Raw genomic sequence first — 18,624 nt, forward strand, 5'->3', positions numbered from 1 at the left:
GGTAAATGAGGATTATCTTTGCTGTAGGGAAACTCCTACGTGTTGTGAAACAGTCCAGTGGAGAGCCCGTTCATTCCTGCACTGGATCCATGGCTAAAAAAAGCGTGCATCTAGAAATTAATCTTGTTCTGGCTACCAGGATGGCTCAGGGGAATGGCAGCGAGCAGACCGATGCTTAGAATAGCTCTCAGCTTTCTCCAACTTTTTTTTTTTTTTTTCTTTTTCCCCTGGAGATTCGAATGTTCTCTAGGTAAAGTCTAGAGAAAGAATAGAGGAAAGCATCATAAAAGCATTCTGTCCCACTGCTAGCTCCATGCTAGTGCCAGGTTCACCTTAAACAAGCAAACTATAGTCTATTTTGTGTGTGAACAGTTTTGACATGATTCTCAGAGTTTGTGTTTTAAGGGGAGACATATCCCAAAAATGGCTTATTATTAAAACTTAACAATTATTATTATTATTTGAATTTTGTAGAACTCAAAATTTTCCAAGTGCTGTTACATTTTTTTTTCAGGCACCCAGAACCTTCTGTATTTTCCAAGGTTTATTAAAACTCAGCACAAGTAATTCAGATAGTGTGGTCTAATGTACCCCAGTAGAAGCTGTACTGTCCTGCAGATTTAAAATGTTCCCTGTTAATAGTTACTGTGTAGCAAATTCCTTTTGGTATTTTGGTACTCAGCAATTTGGCTTGGAGAAGTTTAACTTTGAAGAAAATGCTGGAAGGAAGATTAAGCTTTTATTTTTCAAGAGTAGCAGCTACTTTGCTTCAGTGACAGGTCTTGCAGCAAACAGTCAATACTCATTGGTAGATTTGCTCATCAGACTTCCACATTTTCCATTGTGTAATTTTATCATTCCTTCTTTAATTCCCCACCTTTCTGTATCTCATTTCTAAAAGTGAGCCTCTCAAAACCTCATGAAGTCTTAGCCCTCATACCGTTATACATTTGATGCATTTTCTAGAAGACAGTGCTTTAGTTTTTTGGGGTATTTCAAAGCACACATTGAATATGATGTAATAATACGATGTTTACAGATTTGATCACATTTTTGATGGGTATGATTAAAATGTATACAAGCATTTTAATAACAAAAATATCATGAAAATATAAGCATAATTCTAAGATAATAGGATCTTTTTATGCTACATTAACAACGAAGAAGCTTCTCTTCTATTTGGACATTATCTCTGCTCGCTTGTTCTCATACCAACCTTTGAAAAACAGAAACAAAATCTAATGTCTTCAAACAGGCCCTGATCCAAAGGTTATAAAAATTAATATCTGTATTAACTTATATATTTATATTATATAATATTTATATAATATAGGTTAGATTCATTGAATTCTCAGTTAGGACACTTATAGTTATGTATTCTGGAGATAACAATGTATTTCAACTACTTGTCTTGACTCCCTTTTTAGACATTCAATAGAAGTTGGTACTTGTAGGATGGTACTCACTTGGTTAATTTAGAAGGCCACTTTTAAATGTCTCTCATTAAAATGTAGGTATCATAATGGGTCACAAAAACATGGTCTGAAGAGCGCCTACTTCTCTCCATTGTCTATTCACTGAATTTAGATAACAAGTTGTAGACAATAAATTCCACATTTGACCAGGTGAATCCTACCCTCTATGCCTGGAGTAACAGTTCAAGTTGGAAGTGAATTTGCAAATGACAGTATTTATCAAGAGAGATGTCTTCAGGTACTAGGAATAAAGATATTAATTGCAGTGCAGACCAGTTTTTCATGAAACTCCACCCTGATAGCTCTGGGCAAGTTTCAGTGCATGGCACGCCCTTCGTCAGCGTAGCATAAAACATTTTGACACATTCCATCATCAGAGCCTGCATCAGAAGTGTTATTACTGAGCACTTCTGTGAGAGCTTTATATCCTATGCTCCTGTCAGTACTTTCCAGCAAATGCAAATTCTTCAGGCTTACATCTAAGCAAGGAATGTGCCCTCCCAATACCATGGAATGATCTTCCACCTACCTATTCGTGGTATTCATTATAATTTTTGCTCACTTGCTGTGAGTGATAAAACAGATTTTTGCATCCTTCCTAGTTCCATGAGTCGCTGAAACACAGTTTCTTTTAGGACCTCACCCAAAGCCTACTGAGAGTAATTAAAAGATTTATCCATCACCTGAATGAGCTCTGTTGCAGACCTTCAGTTCAGTGATGCATAAGGTTAAGCTTTTGAAAAGATAAAATATTGTGCTGGAAGAGACGATAGTGATCTTCTAGTTCAAATTTCCACATAACATAGCTCTTCAGATTTCCTTGAATTTGTCTCATTTCATGGAAACATGCTTTGTTTGCACCAAAATGCCTGCTGAATCCAGCTGTATGTCTGACCAGCCAAATTCACTGGCTAATGCTAAAACCAGGATGGGGCATTGATCATTCAAGCCCTTGCTGCTATAATTCCCCAGTATTTTAAGTACTGTAGTGGTTAGGTTTTTGCATTTACCAAACAGTACTATTTGCTTCATGTGATATTGGAGAAAAGCAGACCTCGCTGCGCATGTGTTTATTTCCAGCCTGTCTGCACACAATTTGTAGTGTTTGGTAGGTTCTGTGATCCTTCTTATTTACCAAGGCAGAAACTGCTTTCCAGACCCATTCAGGAATTATTGCAGTTTGCTGTACTTAAATAAACACATTTTTATTTAGCATATTCCTAGGCCACAACTCAGAGGTGTGATTTCAGCTTATACTGATACATATATTCAAGTTAGATTTAAACTAAATAGCACAGGTGCAGACAACAGCACAATTGTTAGCTGCCTGAGAATGTAGCCAGTGCTGTAGATGAGTTTTGCAGACTTATAAGCTCTGTTTGTCAGAGAACATGAAAAAATAGCAAAATTAGAGGGATTAATGTTGTTAGAAGTGAAATTTTCATTATGGTGACATATCACAGATCAGTAAAACTTGAGTCCCGTAATGCTTACTTAATTCCAAAATGTGAAAATGAACAGAGAAGGATTTTTCACCTAGCTTTCCTGGTTGGCATGCTGAACACAATGACAACCTGTTTTACCCTCCCAAATTGTGTCTCCAGGGTATCCACTTCACTGGCTTGGAGCAGTTGAATATTATTAAGACCTTTCATGCTAGGTTATATGCTTTCAAAATTATTCCTAATATGCAGAAATCTGGTCCAAAACAGATTTTCCTTACATGGTGCTCTCAATAAGTTGCTGTGCAGTTCCTTGCTTCCAGTTCTGTGCACAAATTAGTCTCCCAGGTGTTTGTCAGAGCCAGGCATTTAAAACCTCATTTAGCCCCGAGACATTGCCAAATGGTTGCTTCCATAGTCTTGAAAATGATGTGTATTTGGGCTAAGGTATTTTGTTTAGCCGAAGACAGATATCCGAGCAATTTAATAAGAGTAAAGTAATCATTTTCATCTGCCTGTTCCGAGCAGACTGATTTTTTTTTCAGCTGAGGATGTTTTGTACAGTACCACAGAAGCTGGTGGGGATGCAAAAGCTTTTCAAATCTAGGCATCCCTATGTTTAAATTTGACCAATTTATTGCAAACTCAAGTGTCGCTTGTTTTTGTTTGAGTTACCAGTCTGAGCTAGATCAAACTAAGTAGTGGCATGTAACTGCATAACGAGAGCCTAGTGTACACAGCCGTAAATGGAAATGAGCAGATTAACAGAGTGCAGGGGGATGGGACAGTCCTGTAATCAGTAAGGCCGTGTGATAAATTACGTTTACCTGAAGCACAAGTCAAGACCAACTGAACACAGAGTTTAATACTTACTGAGCATGAACAGGATACCGGCTCGGCCCAGTGCTCTCTAAGTATACTTATTTTCCAATTACTCAGGAGTCATTGTTATTTTTTCTGCAGTTGTCAGTGAGAGAGTGTGTGCAGAGGAAGCCTGAGATACATGTTGTAATTATAGCGTACACTCTCTATAGGGCTGAACGTGGCTTAAAATTTCCTTATTTTATCTTGTATCTGCTCACACTCCACAGTTTCCTATTTACCCATCTACATACTGTGCTGATAGCCATCGGTGGGGTTGCGTGGCATGACTCCACCACAGGGAACTCCAGGTAGGATTAGGATGGGAATTAAGGGATATGTCCAGGGAAGTCAGAGCTTCAGAAATCTCCAAGTAGTGGGATGGTCCAGCATTTACTTAACCTCTCTGAGTACCTGGAAATACCTTTAAGAAATGGAGCTTGACTGTTGTTGCGGGATGGCATCAAACACTTAATTTCTGTTTATCCATATCTTATCGGAGTTAAATTTATTCAGCACAGATGAAATTGTAAGATTAATAATCCTTTTCTTCTCTTACTTCCTGCTGTAGGATTTCTTTATTAATATTTTAGTAGAATAAGAGATCAAATACATTTGCAAAGAGTATATTTAAATAACTAGCCCTTAGGGGGGAAAAAAGCGTGGCTCCACAATACTGTTGCACAACTGGGCAAAATCTGTGTCATTTGCAAGCGTTTTCATTAATGGACTTTCAGGCCACATCCATACTAATGAATCAAACAGTGCCAGCAAATGTTCTTGGGACTGGAAGTTCATTGTCTCAGCCTCAAGCTGTCCTTGGCATGGTTGTGCTCTGGCCAGCCAGTGCTCTCTTGCAAAATTCCTCGTACTGCTGTGGAGTAGCACGGTCCACGGGCCATCCTTGGAAGGAAGTTTCCATGTGCCCACCCTCTTTTGGAGACTGAGAGAACTACCCAGCATTGGCAGGTATGGTGGAGTGACGGCTGGTCTTGGTGTCAGAGACTGGCAACGTGTGTGCTGTCAGTGGCTTGACCACCCCAGGCTGTGGTGTTCGGGATGCAGAGCTACTTGTAAGCACGTTTTCCCCTGTCTCCATGAAAGGCAGAGTCGGGGACCGTTCCTCTTCCCTGCCTGTTTCTCAGGAGCAGTGAGTTAAGGACTGACAAACAACAAGAGCAAACATCTCCCAAACTCTGCCTCGGCATGCACCTTTCCCAGGCGCAGACCTGCCAAGGCCGACCTCCCCGGCACCGGCCATGCTTGTGGTGCCCCCACCCCTCTGGGGCCTACAGAGGCGGCACCCGTGGAAGCGAACAAAACCAAATGTGAGCGATGAGGGAAGACTGCATGGCTGCCTGACAGATTGTTAGAGGATGGTGTTTACGTGTGTTCATGGTGTTTGCTGTTCACGTGTCATTTTTGTAAGAACAAAACATCAAGAGAGGTTTCTATCTGGGACTACAGGCGCGGTGCGTGTGACACGGGGAGTGCCAGGCGGCGCTTCTGACGGCTTCTTCTGAATTTCTAAATGCGAAAGGCTCCAGATGAATCATTAGACGTGTCTAGCCCACACAGCTACCATAACATCCCACGGCAGCTGAGGCTCACCCCAGCTTCTTCTGCGCCCGACAGCGGGTTAAGACCCGACTTTACTTTGCGGCCACCGGGCACAGCACCCCACCGCCCGACCAGCCCAGGCTCCCCCTTGCCCTGCGCCCCCCGAGCCCCGGCCCCGGCCCCGGCCCCGGGGAGCCGCCGCCGCTCGGGCGGGGGCTGCAGGCGGGGCCGAGCCCTCCGGTGCCGGCCTCGGGACCGCCCCTGGGGCCGCTCCTGCGGCTGCCGCCGCCGCCGCCGGGCCGTGAGTCAGGCCGGGGCCGGGCGGCCTCTCCCCGCCCTCCGCGCCCGGCCAGGCGCCTCCCGGGCAGCGCGGACGGAGCGACATGGCGCGGAGCCGCCTCGTCCTCCTCATCTTCCTCCTCTGCAGCTCTGCCGAGGCCGGGTACGTGGGGCCGGGTGGGCAGGCAGGGAGCTGGCCGGCGGTGGGGCGCTGCCCCGCGGGCTGCCTGAGCGCGGAGCCCCCGGGGGTGCCCGGGGGGCATCGCTCCCGTCTGCGGCTCGGGAGGGAGGAGGGCTGGAGCACGAACCGCGCCTCTTTCCTTGCGCTCGGGGTTTTGTTGGGGGTTGCACCGCGCTCCCTGCCCTTTCTACCTCCGTCCGTTTGGTTTTTCCACACCAAATGCATTGGAACGGGTTGCCCGGGGAGGTGGTGGAGTCTCCGTCCCTGGGGGTGTTTAAGGAAAGGTTGGACGTGGTGCTTAGGGACATGGTTCAGTGGGTGACCTTGGTGGTAAGGGGATGGCTGGACCAGATGATCTTGGAGGTCCTTTCCAACCTTAATGATTCTGTGATTCCAGACCCACGTTCCTGGTGATGGTCCCCTGGAACATCAGGCCCGGAGCAAGCATGACCATCGGGGTGGCTCTGCTGCCAGGCAGCCCGCCGCAGGTCACCGTGAGGGGAGAGGTGACCAGAGACAACAAGACCATCCTGAGTAGGGAAATGGTCTTTGAGAAAGGTAGGGTAATGGCGTGGATTTAGAGCTGTCCTCTTCCACTTCTTCCACAAAGTATCGCGGCTCCTAAATGGTACTAAAATGCAAACTTTTATGTTACCGAGTGGGGTGCAGTAATGGGAAAGCAATCGAGTGCGCTGCTGGCTGTGTGTGCAGGTGGATAATGAGAGGTTTGTGTGGGTGTCCTAACTCATTGTAAACTCTAAAAATAGTCAGATGTTGGTGAAGTGTTGTGGGATTTCTGAGGTGCCCAAAGGCACTCTGTTCAGTGTCATCAGGCCACCGAAGAAGATGGTGAAGAAGCCACCTGTCTCACCAAAAGGCTTATTGTTAAGGTGCAAGCTGGGAGCACGTGAGAGGATGGTAAGTGTGGAACAAACAATTTGACAGAGCATCTGGGCACAGCTGCTGCTGGTGCCCTAAGAAAAGGAGAACCCGAATTCAAGAAGAAAGTGGAAGTCACCTTCAAATGCTGTCACTTGGAAGCTTCTTGTGTTTGTGGAATCAAAAAAATGTAAGGCTCAAGAGCTGAATTGTGGGTCAGCTTGGGGGGCTGAAGCTAAGTAAACCCTAGAGCAGCCTGATTTAGTTTATGCCCCCGTGGCGGTGTTAGAGGACATTGTGGCAGGTCTGAGTAGTTGGAGAACTGAGATATCCTGGTCACTGCTGCTTTTTGTAAACTCCTGCTGTGAACAGAAGCATAAAAATGTACCCCTTGAGAACAGCCCTCACGGGAAATAAAATCTTTTGTCTGGATAAGCCAGCTTTCAAAGTGCTCTTAGTATTAAGCAATATAAATGACACCCATTTTATTTGCCAAAAGTGGAGTTGGGACAGTATGAGGTCCTAGAAAAATCTACACTGCTATAATGAACTTTCTCCTTGCTGCTGCCAACTAATATTTCAATTAAGAAATTATGGTTAATGTAGATGCCTTAATTGTAAGCATCACACATCCATTTCAAAGGCTTCAAAGAGAGCCTACCTCTCTTTACAATCTGTATAGAAGGCTGAAGCTTTCTATATGCCTGCTTAGTTTATGGAATGATGCTTGACAACTAAGAGTTGCTGATGTTAGAGGAAATGGTAGATGAACAGTAAGAGGCATGGCACTGTATCAGACAGAGGAAAGAATATATAGAATCATATAATCATTTAGGTTGGAAAAGACCTCTAAGATCATCAAGTCCAACCGTTAACGTTGCACTGCCAAGTCTACCACTAAGCCTTGTCCCTAAGCACCACAGCTACACGTCTTTTGAATACCTCCAGGGAGGGTGACTCACCCACCTCCCTGGGCAGCCTGTTCCAATGGTTCACAACCCTTTCAGTGAAGGAATTTTTCCTAATATCCAACCTATACCTCCCCTGGAGCAACTTAAGGCCATTTCCTCTTGTAATATCACTTGGTGCTTGGGAGAAGAGGCTGATCCCCACCTCACTACAGCCTCCTTTAAGGTAAATGTAGAGCACGATAAGGTCTTCCCTGAGCTTCCTTTTCTCCAGGCTAAACAACCCCAGCTCCCTCAGCTGCTCTTTGTAAGACTTGTTCTCTAGACCTTTCACCAGCTTTGTTCCCTTGTTTGGAGACACTCCAGCACCTCAATGTCCTTCTGGTTGACAGGGGCCCAAAACTGAACATTGTATTCAAGGTGTGGCAAGTGTGTTACTTAAAATGCGTGTACTGTTTACACTTAATGTTAATCCTCAACATTCTATGTAATTTTTAAATATATATATCTGATTTTTTTTTAATTTGGTGAATGGAACAGCAAAAAAAATGGTACTGAGCGTACAGTGTATTTCTGCTTGTGAAAAAAAAATTAATATGTGAACATCCATTCTTTAGAAGTCAAGTGATATAATTTGTTAGTCATTTTTTCTCTGTGAACAACTATGTAAGCAGAACTGTTAAGGGTCAGGAGTAAGGGAACTGCCCTGTAACAGAGGATGTGGTGTTGAGGGTGTGTATCCTCAGATGCTACAGGATCAATTGTGAATAGAGTTACTCAGAGGGAAGGCATTTTGTCAGAATAAGACTTTAAATCTTTAGCTTGTTTTCTGAAGAATAAAATGATCTTAAGGTAAAATGTGTAGCAATAGTGCTGTAGTTATGCTAGTCTAAGAATTTAACTGAAGCAAGGCCTGGGGAGGTTTTATTAGGCCAGCTGCTGCAGTTGAAGGCAAAAATCCAAATATCTCCAGGCACACAGAATCTTCTTTAAATGACATCACTGCTGCATATATTAGTGCCCAGAAAATGTTGCTTTATCTGTCATTTGGGCCTGTTAGGTTACACAGAGTGGCTGATACAGAGGTATTAGTATTCCTGTGGTGCACATGAGCTTGGGAAGTGTTTCTAACACGTGGCTGTGCATAATAAGGATTAAAGGAGGCAGGGTGTACCTGCAGTTCTTGACTGTGGTAAATATCCAGGCAGCTGAGACTGATTGCTTGCCTTGGTTAGAGCACAGCATTCAGTGGCAGTGTTGCCAAAGCTGGCTGAATTGTGCTCTGTATTTTTCCTTGTGGGGCGGCAGCAAAAGCAGGTGGCTTACTGCTTTGAAAAACCTATCTGAAATAGTTTTATTTTGTTGAACACTTTTTTAGGCAGACAGCTTCTCTGGTTTGGCGTGCAAACATTTGTGCTGGTGGAACCGGGATGGTTCAGAGTTGGGAATTAAAGGCTGAGGCTGGAGGACAGGCTGAGGACAACTTTTTTTATTTGTTTAATCTTGCAGGCTGAGTTCAGCCAAGTACCTAAGCATGAGAGCTTTTAAGTACCTGTCTGACAAAGTGCATCTGCGGTTGCTTAAAGGATGTGCTCTGGTCCTCTAGCAGCAGCTCAGCGTGGTGCGTGTGATTGTGTTTAAATTTCTGAGTTAGTTCCATAAAAAAATCTTGTTGAATGAGAGGCACAGCTATTTTCTTCTTCATATAACGTAACTCTTGCTTTATATTAAAAATAGAGTGCTTACACTGTAATGGTTGATCAAACATTCACTGGTTTAACATTACAGGAAGGGGACTTCTGATTCTGAGCAATTTTTGGAAAACTGACCTTTAGAGAAAGACTGCAGGAATGGAACTTGGTTCATATCCTCTTCCCTGCTTTGCAACTAACTAAGGGAATAGAATTAGTAATTATTACACAACACATAAGTAATTATTAACATATATAGAAAACATAATTATTAATTATATTTATTAATATGTGGCAAGTTTATATTCTTTGGCCTAAGTGAGAATGTGTGTGTGCATGTGCATTTAAACAAGTGCAGGTACTTAAAGCTTGGCTCAACATAGCAGAATCCAAGTATAGCAAGGGAGGTAGCTTGAAGACCAGTGTTTTGGTACAGAAATTAAGTTGGTTAATTGTAATGAAGAGAGACCCACTGAATGTCTGCAAGCAGTGCGTTACTGCTACAGATAAACTCTGTGTAAACAAATGCAGCAAAAATTGTCAGTGTGTAACCAGGAGACAATAGGCTGCCATTATCTACAGTGGACTCAAGGAAAACACAAAAGCAGTAATTAAAGCTGCTTCTGTGTGCCATATCAAGCCTTGACACATTTTCTGTGGGGATGCAATATCAGAAAGATCCTCACGCTGATTGAAAATGACTGCAGAAGAAAACAATGGCTTTCATGCAATCTGAGCTGGTGGGTTTTCTGGGTCAACAAATAAAAATGATGGGAATAACAGACAGGCAAGTTAAATTCTATGCATGAATGGCTTGATTTTCAGTGATTACAGTGAAGGGTGGTTCTTACCAGGCCTATACCAATACCAGTGATTGATCAGTAAAGATGTAATTTGAATTGGCAAGGAGTGTTGACTTGCCAGATTTGCTACCGAGGCATTGCAGTATGTGTTAGTGTGTGAGAAAACCTTATACCTTAATTGAGAGAGCCTCTGAACAGTCTGCTTTCTTTATGGGTGCTGAAATGATTTGGAAAAAGTAAGTAACATACAAGTTGAAAAAACTAATTAAAGAAAGGCTTTCATGTATAATGAGGTGTCATCATTTACCTGACTTCTTGAACAATTTTAATTCTTAAGAGTAAGGTTTGATTAAAGCTGGTACTTAATGCACTATGCAATGTATTTAAGGCATGGTGAGTGAGAAGTATTCTGAGAACTCTAGAATCGGGTTTAAAATAATTTGGGTTCCCTGTAAATTGCTTGTAAACGTTAATTAGTTTGCTCTGTTTTTCTATATTTCTTCTACAGTGCAGTAAACTTGCTTGTTAACAGAGGGAACTCTGAAGTAGAGCGTGGTAAACACTCAGCCAGGATTTACGAAACATGACAGACTTTGGGAGAATGTCTGTCAAGTGCAGACATGTAGTAATCATCCATATAGACAATGGAAATTCTGCTTTTACCAGCAGGCATGTTTTGCATGCTTAATAATATGGTTCCGACCATGTTAGTATGTGAAACAGTGAAAAACACAAGGGATAGTAAGTTGTAAAGTAACAGCTAAACGAGAATCAACGGCCTAGGCATGCCAGTCCCTTTTGTTAAGTTGCCTCTGTGCCTTATTTCAGGATGAAATCACTGGCTCATTGGTGACTACAAAATCTGTCCTGAAAATAAAGGACTGTGGGGTAAAGGATTTTGCTGACAGTTCAGTGGGACAACTCCTTTCTTTGTAATTCTGCCTGAAAGCCTGAAAAGTGAAACAGCAAGCGAGCAGGAGCACCATGTTTTCACATGCATGCTCTCCACCTCCAAACATTTGTGAAATACTCCACATGAAAAATAAGTTGTCAAATATTCATCACACACAGGTAACTGATGCAAAATCAGAACAAGGGAGAAGGAGGTAGGTGTTGGGGCTGGATGCAGAGGCAAGGGAGCTAGTAGAGAAGAGGGCACTCTCTTATGGGCTTTCATCTCTCTGGAATACATGCAAGAAAAAACACAGGTTTCCATGGCTGTTGTTGAATCCATCCTAGTTTACTGATAACAAACCTATTAAGTAGATCGCAGAGAAATGGAAGTACCAGTCCCATCCAATTCTTGAGCTTTATGTTATTGGTTGTGTGGTGTTTGAGGCTTGAGGGAGGGAGTCCTTCTGTGGCTTTATGTGTTTGCCTGAAGTCATTCTGGTCACCACATCCTTCACTGATACCCAGCCAAGGACAGTGAGGCAGACCAAGTGCTGCAGACTGTTTCATGGGAACTTGGGAAGGAAACGGGATGGAATAACTTGGCCATAGCAGGAATGATGGCAGTGGCGCATTTCCTTACAGAGAAGTGAACAGTAACGTGTTAGCGTGGGATTGTCCATTGCTTGTGTGAGCTGAAAGGGCTTTACAGCTTTTAGGAAAGGGAGCAAAACAAAACAAAACAAACCAACCAAACAAAACCCACAAAGTAAAGGCTGTGAATTTGGAAAGAAAGGAAAGTGATGCCAATAAACAATGGAATTTGGGAGGAGAGGTACTATCAGAAACAAGAAGGAAGGGAAGCAGTAGGAGAAATCTCTTGAGGGGCTCATATTAAAGGGATGTGTGCACGTTACCCTAACCCAGCAAAAGGATTAGAAATAGAGTAACTAAACACAATCTTACTACTGACCAAAAAATAGCAGAAAAAAGGGAAAAAAGTGTGTATAAACTGAAAATGAGATCAGATTACAAAGGCGGAGCATAAATGAGTAGCATGGGTAAGAAGGGACAAAATGGGAAAGGTCAAACCATGAATAGGAAAGAAAGTGAAGGATGATAAGGCAGGAATTTTAAATACTGTGTTAGGAAGATTGGCAAAGAGCGTGGCTTGTTCCTGGCTGAGATGAGCGGGGCACTGGTCGGTGATGCTGAGAGGCAGATACGCGTTCAGTCTTCGCTAAGAGGATCAGCTGTGAGCCAGCCAGCCCATAACACAACGGGTTGCAGTGCACAAGGGCAAGGAAGTAAGGCAGCGAAAGGGGACAAACGGGTCAAAGAGCACTTTGGTGAAGTAGGCGTTTAGGCCCAATGCAACTGTCTGCAGGATGGGGCCATATCTTGACTTTAGAAAGGTTTTTGACACTGTGTGGTGTGACATTTTGGTAAAACAGCTGGGGGAAGCAGGGACAGCATAGAGCTCTGAAAACGTGCATTTGTGTCTGGCTGAAAAATAATACTGACAAAGCAGGTCTAAGTGGTTCGCTCTCAAAGTGGAATTAGGTTGGCTTGGAACTGCGCTGTTCAATAGTACTGACACGGGTGACAAAAGGAAGAATGCTTCTTAAGCTGGTGAGGGGGTGGCAGGGGTGCTGGGAAGCAGGATTATACGTCAAACTCATTTTGACAATTTGGGAAATGATTAGTGGAAGAACTAGAATGTGGTTCAGTAGGGCAACTATAGTGTTTCTGCTTTTTGCTGAGGAGTAAAAGAGTGAGAGTCTACTGATAAGGCAGCAGCAGTCCTGCAGAAGGGGAGTGTGTGTGTGAGGTGGTTTGAAGGGACACTTAGGTGAAAGCTTTCAAGTAATACTGTGGTGCTCAAAAAAAAAAGAAGGCAAGAACTGTACTAAAATGTATAACAGAAATGTTTTCTGTAAGCTATGAGAAAGTATTCTAGTAATCTTCACAGCTCTAATTAGTCATCCTGGGGAATGCTGTGTGTTTTTGGGTGCTCTTAAAGGAAGTACGTGAAACAACTGGAGAAATGTTAGGGGAGAGCTGAGAAGATCAGAGATCTCTCAAGGAGATGAGCTCAAACCATACTGAAGAAGGTGGGCCTTCACACGAGGTGGAAGTAAATTGTGGAGCTCCATGTCCCAGGTGTTGTGGATGGAAAATGTGATTGCACAGATTCATGAGACAAAAGTCGATCAAGGGCTGGTCTGGTATAAAGACATTTGTTTTGGCTTTTCAGGTCCTGAGCCTCAAATTACATAGGCTGGCAGAGTACCCAAGGAAGGGTCATTGTGTGCTTGTGGTTTTTATTCTTTTCAGATGTCTGTCCTTGTTCATTGCTGGAGACTGGACTTTGAGCTAAATAAACTTCTGATTTGACCCTTGGGAGTCTCTTTCATGTTCTGGAAAATGTTTGAGGAGAGATTGGAGGAATCGGGGTAAATTGTCAGGAGAAGTGTCCTACGCATCTGGTTATTAGCCTTCAGGTAGATAGAAGGTAGCCTTAAAGAGAAAGGGGTGGGAGCTGAGAGTAGGTCTTAAAATGGGTCTAGGGCGATGTCCTTAGTGTCTAAGCAGAAAAAAAAACCACAAGCTGAAGTGCTGAGGAGTATAGAAACACCTGCAGAAGTAGGAAACAGTTGGGAAATTCATGGGTTGTACACAGGTGACTTCTCTTTTCAAATGACTCTTGACTGCACTGGCAGTGGTGCTGGATCCCATGCTGTCCTTGGCTACTTGCTCGTGAAGGCAGAGGTGAGATCCTGCCTGCAGAGTTTGAATAGCTCCTGGGAAGAGATGTCGCCGGTTCATCCAGATTTACTGCAGTCCAAATAAGTATTTGCACAGAAAATGTGGCCAGAGTGACTGACCCCTTATCCCCAACTTCTCCAGTTTCCTGGAGGTGCAGCTGTGAGGCCCAGCTGTTTGTTTTAAAGGGTTAGGGAATTGTATTGCCTTCATTTATCGATGAAAGAAGTCTCTGGTAATATTTTTATATATCTAAATAATTTCGTGGTCTCAGAAAAATGATGTGGGTTTGTTCTCACAGACTCTGAATGCCTTCCAGAAAATGGAAGAAAACCAATGTAAAAACAAACCCTCTTCTTTCACTGCCTCTTAGAGGAAGCTTAAATAGTACTTGAGTGTTTTCTTTTTCAGTGAATGAGTTTGAAAGGTGACCTGACTTTGAAATTTTACTCCAGTTGCAGCAATTAATGGCACGAGGGTGGTAGTAATACCACCAAGCCTCTGGCGTAGACAGGCTTGGCCACAGTTTGTCCTGTTATGATTTCCCTCTGTTTTAAATCAGAGTAAGGACTGCAGCTGTTCTAAATTGCAGCAATAGTGGCTTTGTGTTTATTATCCATTGTGGTGTCCGTGAAATAATGATGTCCAACAGTGCCTTGAAAGCTGGGCATGCAGACGCCCTTGTGTTTGCATATTTGTGTATAATTGCCAAGGGAAGAGTAAATGAATGAGATTAATTTCCCATTTAGTTGCGTAAAGGCTTGGGTCTGAGATTAATCTGAACTGGCTGCGTGGTTTCATAGACTGGATCTGACATCAACAAAGCTTCCTCTGTAATATTCAGAACTTGTCCTCTTGACTAACAGCTGTAAATAGATAATACCTGGGAATAGAGTTGTTTGGACGTGGTCGGCAGCGACAGGCTCAGATACGGAGCGTGCGTGACAAAAAGTCTGTGGATGGCTCTTACAGGCATGTCTCGGGAAGGAGTTGGAAGGAGCCTGTACTTGTGTTTCAGTGCCTGGGATGGTAGCTGCTGGGTAGCTGTAAGAAGCCCTTTCACTAAAGAGATGATTTAGTTTTAGAAATATGAAGCTGTTCCCTTTTCCTACCCAGCATGCAGCGTTTCAGATAAACCGCAGAGGGTTTTAAGTATTGTGTTCTTGCAACTGGCCTCTCTCTGACCACTCGGCTAAAAGTGATAATAATAGTAGCATCTACAGAGTTGGCTGTTTTACTTCAGAAAACTGAGTAGAGAGTTAAATATCTGAATTAGGCCCTAAGTCTAGAAAGAAATGAGGAGGACCTCTCCGTCTGTCCCAAATGTCTGTCCTGATGTCCACCAGCAATCCATAATGCATCTGTATGAGTGCGGTGTTGTACCTCCATCTAATGCCTGGCCCAAATTTAGCCATAATTTAACAGCAGTGGCTCAGTCTGTGTGTTTTGGGCTGCTTGCGTAAATAACCAGGGATAATTATGGTGCTAATTTAGGGTAATAGATGAGGTGTGTGACACGTTTAAGGAAACCTGCAAACTCAACAGGTTTGTAGGCCTTCTTTTATGAACTAAAAATATTTTTCACTCCCTGGACAGTTTAGCCCTTGGTATTTATACTTCCTTCTTTTTTCCTTTTTGGAAACCTCAAAAATAGTATATATTTCAGATCGGAAGAAAAATTTGGAAGGACATCGAAGAACATTATTTTTTATTTCTCTGATGTTAAAATGATTTTTTTTTTTTAAATATACTCCTTGGGAGACAAAAAATTCCATTTACCACTGTAAAGAAACTGCTTTTCTGTAAATGTTTCCTAAGCTTGGGTATGTGAACACAGCTGCCAGAAGAAAGCCATGACATCATTTCAGTAAATCAGTGTGGAGTGGTTCCAGTTATATTCCTGCATTCCCTGGCAGGACTAAGAAGAAATGAGGATGTAGGTAGAAAAGGTTAAGTGGAAAGGCTGTTTGCAGCGATAGATACCTGCTAAATAAGCTAGGATGTGGAGTAAAGACCGGAATTTGTGTAAATGAGTTGCTGGCTTAACTGCTGTTGTGCTCATTTATATTGGCACGAGTTGTAGTTGATCATGCCAAGTCATAAAGTCACTTTTCTGGAGCCTTTATCCTTTTTTGGGAGTGGAAGCTGGAACACGAGTGTATATGTCCGTATAGATATAACTGGGGCCAGGCTGTGTGGCGGAGAGCAGGTCGGGAGATCTGTAGGGCACATAGACTCAGACCACAACCTCTGTCAGGTGATTCAGGGGAAACGCCACGTAGTGCTGAGATTATTTGGAACAAATCACTGAGAACATACATCTGTTATCTTTTGAAAAACCTGTCTGAAGGCACACTTACATCTAGGCCCAGTGCTGGTACTGCCAGCTCAAGAACAGGTAGCATAAGTTTTTTGGGTTTTGATCGGGCCAGTCAGATGGGAAGGATGTAAGATGCTGTTGTTTGTGCGGATCAAAGATGATCTAGTCCAAACCGCCTGACCACTTCAGAGCTAACGAGAAGTTAAAGCATATTACTGAGGGTATTGTGAAATGTCTCTTGAACACTGACAGGCACGGGGCATCAACCACCTCATTAGGAAGCCTGTTCCAGTTTCTGACCCACCCTCATGGTAAAGAAACTTTTCCTAATGTCCAGTCCGAAACTCCCCTGGTGCGACTTTGTGCCATTTCCTCGTGTTCTACCTATCTGCTTTGCTAAAAGGACCATTAGACCTCTAAAAATGTTATGTTGGCAACATACATTAAAAAGATGATTTCATTTCCCACTGCCATCCATGCTAGTGACATCTCACTACATCTCACTACCCTGCAGCCTTTAGTTCTTCTGCTGGATTGTCCTAAATGCCAAGGACTTTGAGGAAAAGGAGGCTGGACAATGTGGGTGTTGTTTCTGTAGTATTTCCATATAAACACTTCAGTGCAGTATTTATTGAATGAATATACCGCAAGTTTCAGGAATTCTATGTGTCAAGTGATTTTATAGAATCACAGAATCATTAAGGTAGGAAAAGACCTCCAAGATCATCTGATCCAATCGTCCCCGTACCACCGTCACCCACTAAACCATGTCCCTAAGCACCACGTCCAACCTTTCCTTGAACACCCCTAGGTACGGTGACACCACCACCTCCCTGGGCAACCCGTCCCAGTGCCTGACTGCTCTTTCTGAGAAGAAATGTCTCCTTATTTCCAACCTGAACCTCCCCTGGCACAACTGGCATTCCCTCTAGTCCTGTCACTGGTTATCTGTAAGAAGAGGCTGACCCCCAGGTCCCCACACCTTCCTTTCAGGTACCTGTAGAGAGCAATAAGGTCTCCGCTGAGCCTCCTCTTCTCTAGACCAAACGACCCCAGTTCCCTCAGCCGCTCCTCACAGGACTTGTGCTCCAGGCCCTTCACCAGCTCCGCAGCCATTTTGTGAGTGATGAGGAAGGATACCTTTTCTTGAAATGTCATATGACCCCCCTCCTCCTTCTTTCCTCAGGATTAGTCTGGAATGGACCACTGAATTTTTCCTGCCTCCCTCTTCATCTAGGACATGGCTCCCACCTGGGAGTTGTCTTCAGCAAAGCCCACGCAGCAGCAGGGACCCATGCTTGCTTCAGGTCTTTCTTTCCATGGCATGTGGCAGCAATGCCAGTTAGTGCTCTGCTACAGAGAGCAGAGGTGGGGAGCCAGGAGGAGGTGTCCTCTTCTCTGTGGTGCTTGGTGCAGGTGGAGTAATCGTTGCGGGCTCCTTGCTAAGCCTACTGCACCTGGAGTTAGCCACTTGCAATTGCTGGGAGCTGTATTTAATGCCTGAAGTCAGCCCTCACAGGGATGTGCTGAAGGAGGGAGATAACTGTCCCTGTTTGAGGTGTGGTGGACCTGACTGATGCTGTGTGTAACTCACATGGAGGCACTACATGTTGCATGTGGGTTCGAGTGTCCAGCTGCATGGTGGCAGGGGTTCCAGCAGGGCAAAGCTGCCTGCTGGCGGTTGGGCCGTGGTTAGCTCCTAAAGGCATGGGAATGGTGTACCATTAAATATAACTGTAATTCGTCAAGCGGATGGAAAAATGTGGTGCGTTTCAGCAATTCAGCAGTGACATAAAGGAAATGTTTTGCCTGCTGCTCTCGCTTGAGGATGTCTGTAGCCACCTCTGGGCGCAGCTGAGTGGAGCTGCAGGAGGTGGCTCAGAAGCTCTGAGAACATGGGAAAATCTTGCAGGACAGGGAGACTCGCTACAACACCAAAGAGTTCCCGATCTGCCAAGGCTGCTCAATTCCTAACAAAATAATTACGTAGTGGCATGAATTGGGAGATTACCTAATGCTCCAGAGCCTGTTTTATGATTTTTCACTGGCTGGGAATGAGACAATGCTCTGGGCTTTATCACGGGGGCCAGGCAGCTCCCTAACACTGCTTTCTTCAGGAGGTAAATGCTTTCTGAGTTGCACAGAGGGGAAGGGGCTGTGATTTAACTCTCCCTCCTCCCCGGCTGCTTCCCCATCTGCATCATGGCTGTACCTTAGTTGTTATCACGAGATGGATGCAAGCAGGCACCATTCTGGTTAGACAGTTGCCAAGTGCCTGCTCTGTTCCAGGTCAGGTTGCTTTGCATGCTGCGCGATGCTGCGCGGAGCAATGAGCACAGCGCTCTGCCCTTGCAGCATGTGTGCTAGTGTGTGCACATTGGTGCAGGTGGCAGTGGAAACAGAAGCCCAGAGGTGTGCACTGTGGCATGAATATCAGATCTGTATTCGGTTCCTCACAACGTACTGAAGCCACTGCTATAGCCACGGCTATAGTTGTGTTAGATAGATTAAAGCTTGTGTAGCAGTACCTGACCATGTGCATACCTGCTCAGACATGTTGTAAGTAAA

The 18,624-nt window shown here is 44.0% G+C and overlaps 1 protein-coding gene across 1 annotated transcript in view; it reads left to right on the top strand.

Annotated features, from left to right (window-relative positions):
* Nucleotides 1–5,661: 5,661 nt before the first annotated feature.
* Nucleotides 5,662–18,624, top strand: part of CD109 (CD109 molecule) — an 82,390-nt gene continuing 69,427 nt past the window's right edge. Inside the window, 2 exon segments of the mRNA XM_035542938.1 lie at nt 5,662–5,780; nt 6,196–6,356. Of these exon segments, the coding sequence (XP_035398831.1) occupies nt 5,722–5,780; nt 6,196–6,356 (220 nt within the window). The 5' untranslated portion in view covers nt 5,662–5,721.

The sequence above is a fragment of the Cygnus atratus genome, chromosome 3, assembly GCF_013377495.2.
Source record: "Cygnus atratus isolate AKBS03 ecotype Queensland, Australia chromosome 3, CAtr_DNAZoo_HiC_assembly, whole genome shotgun sequence".
Taxonomy (NCBI): Eukaryota; Metazoa; Chordata; class Aves; order Anseriformes; family Anatidae; genus Cygnus; species Cygnus atratus.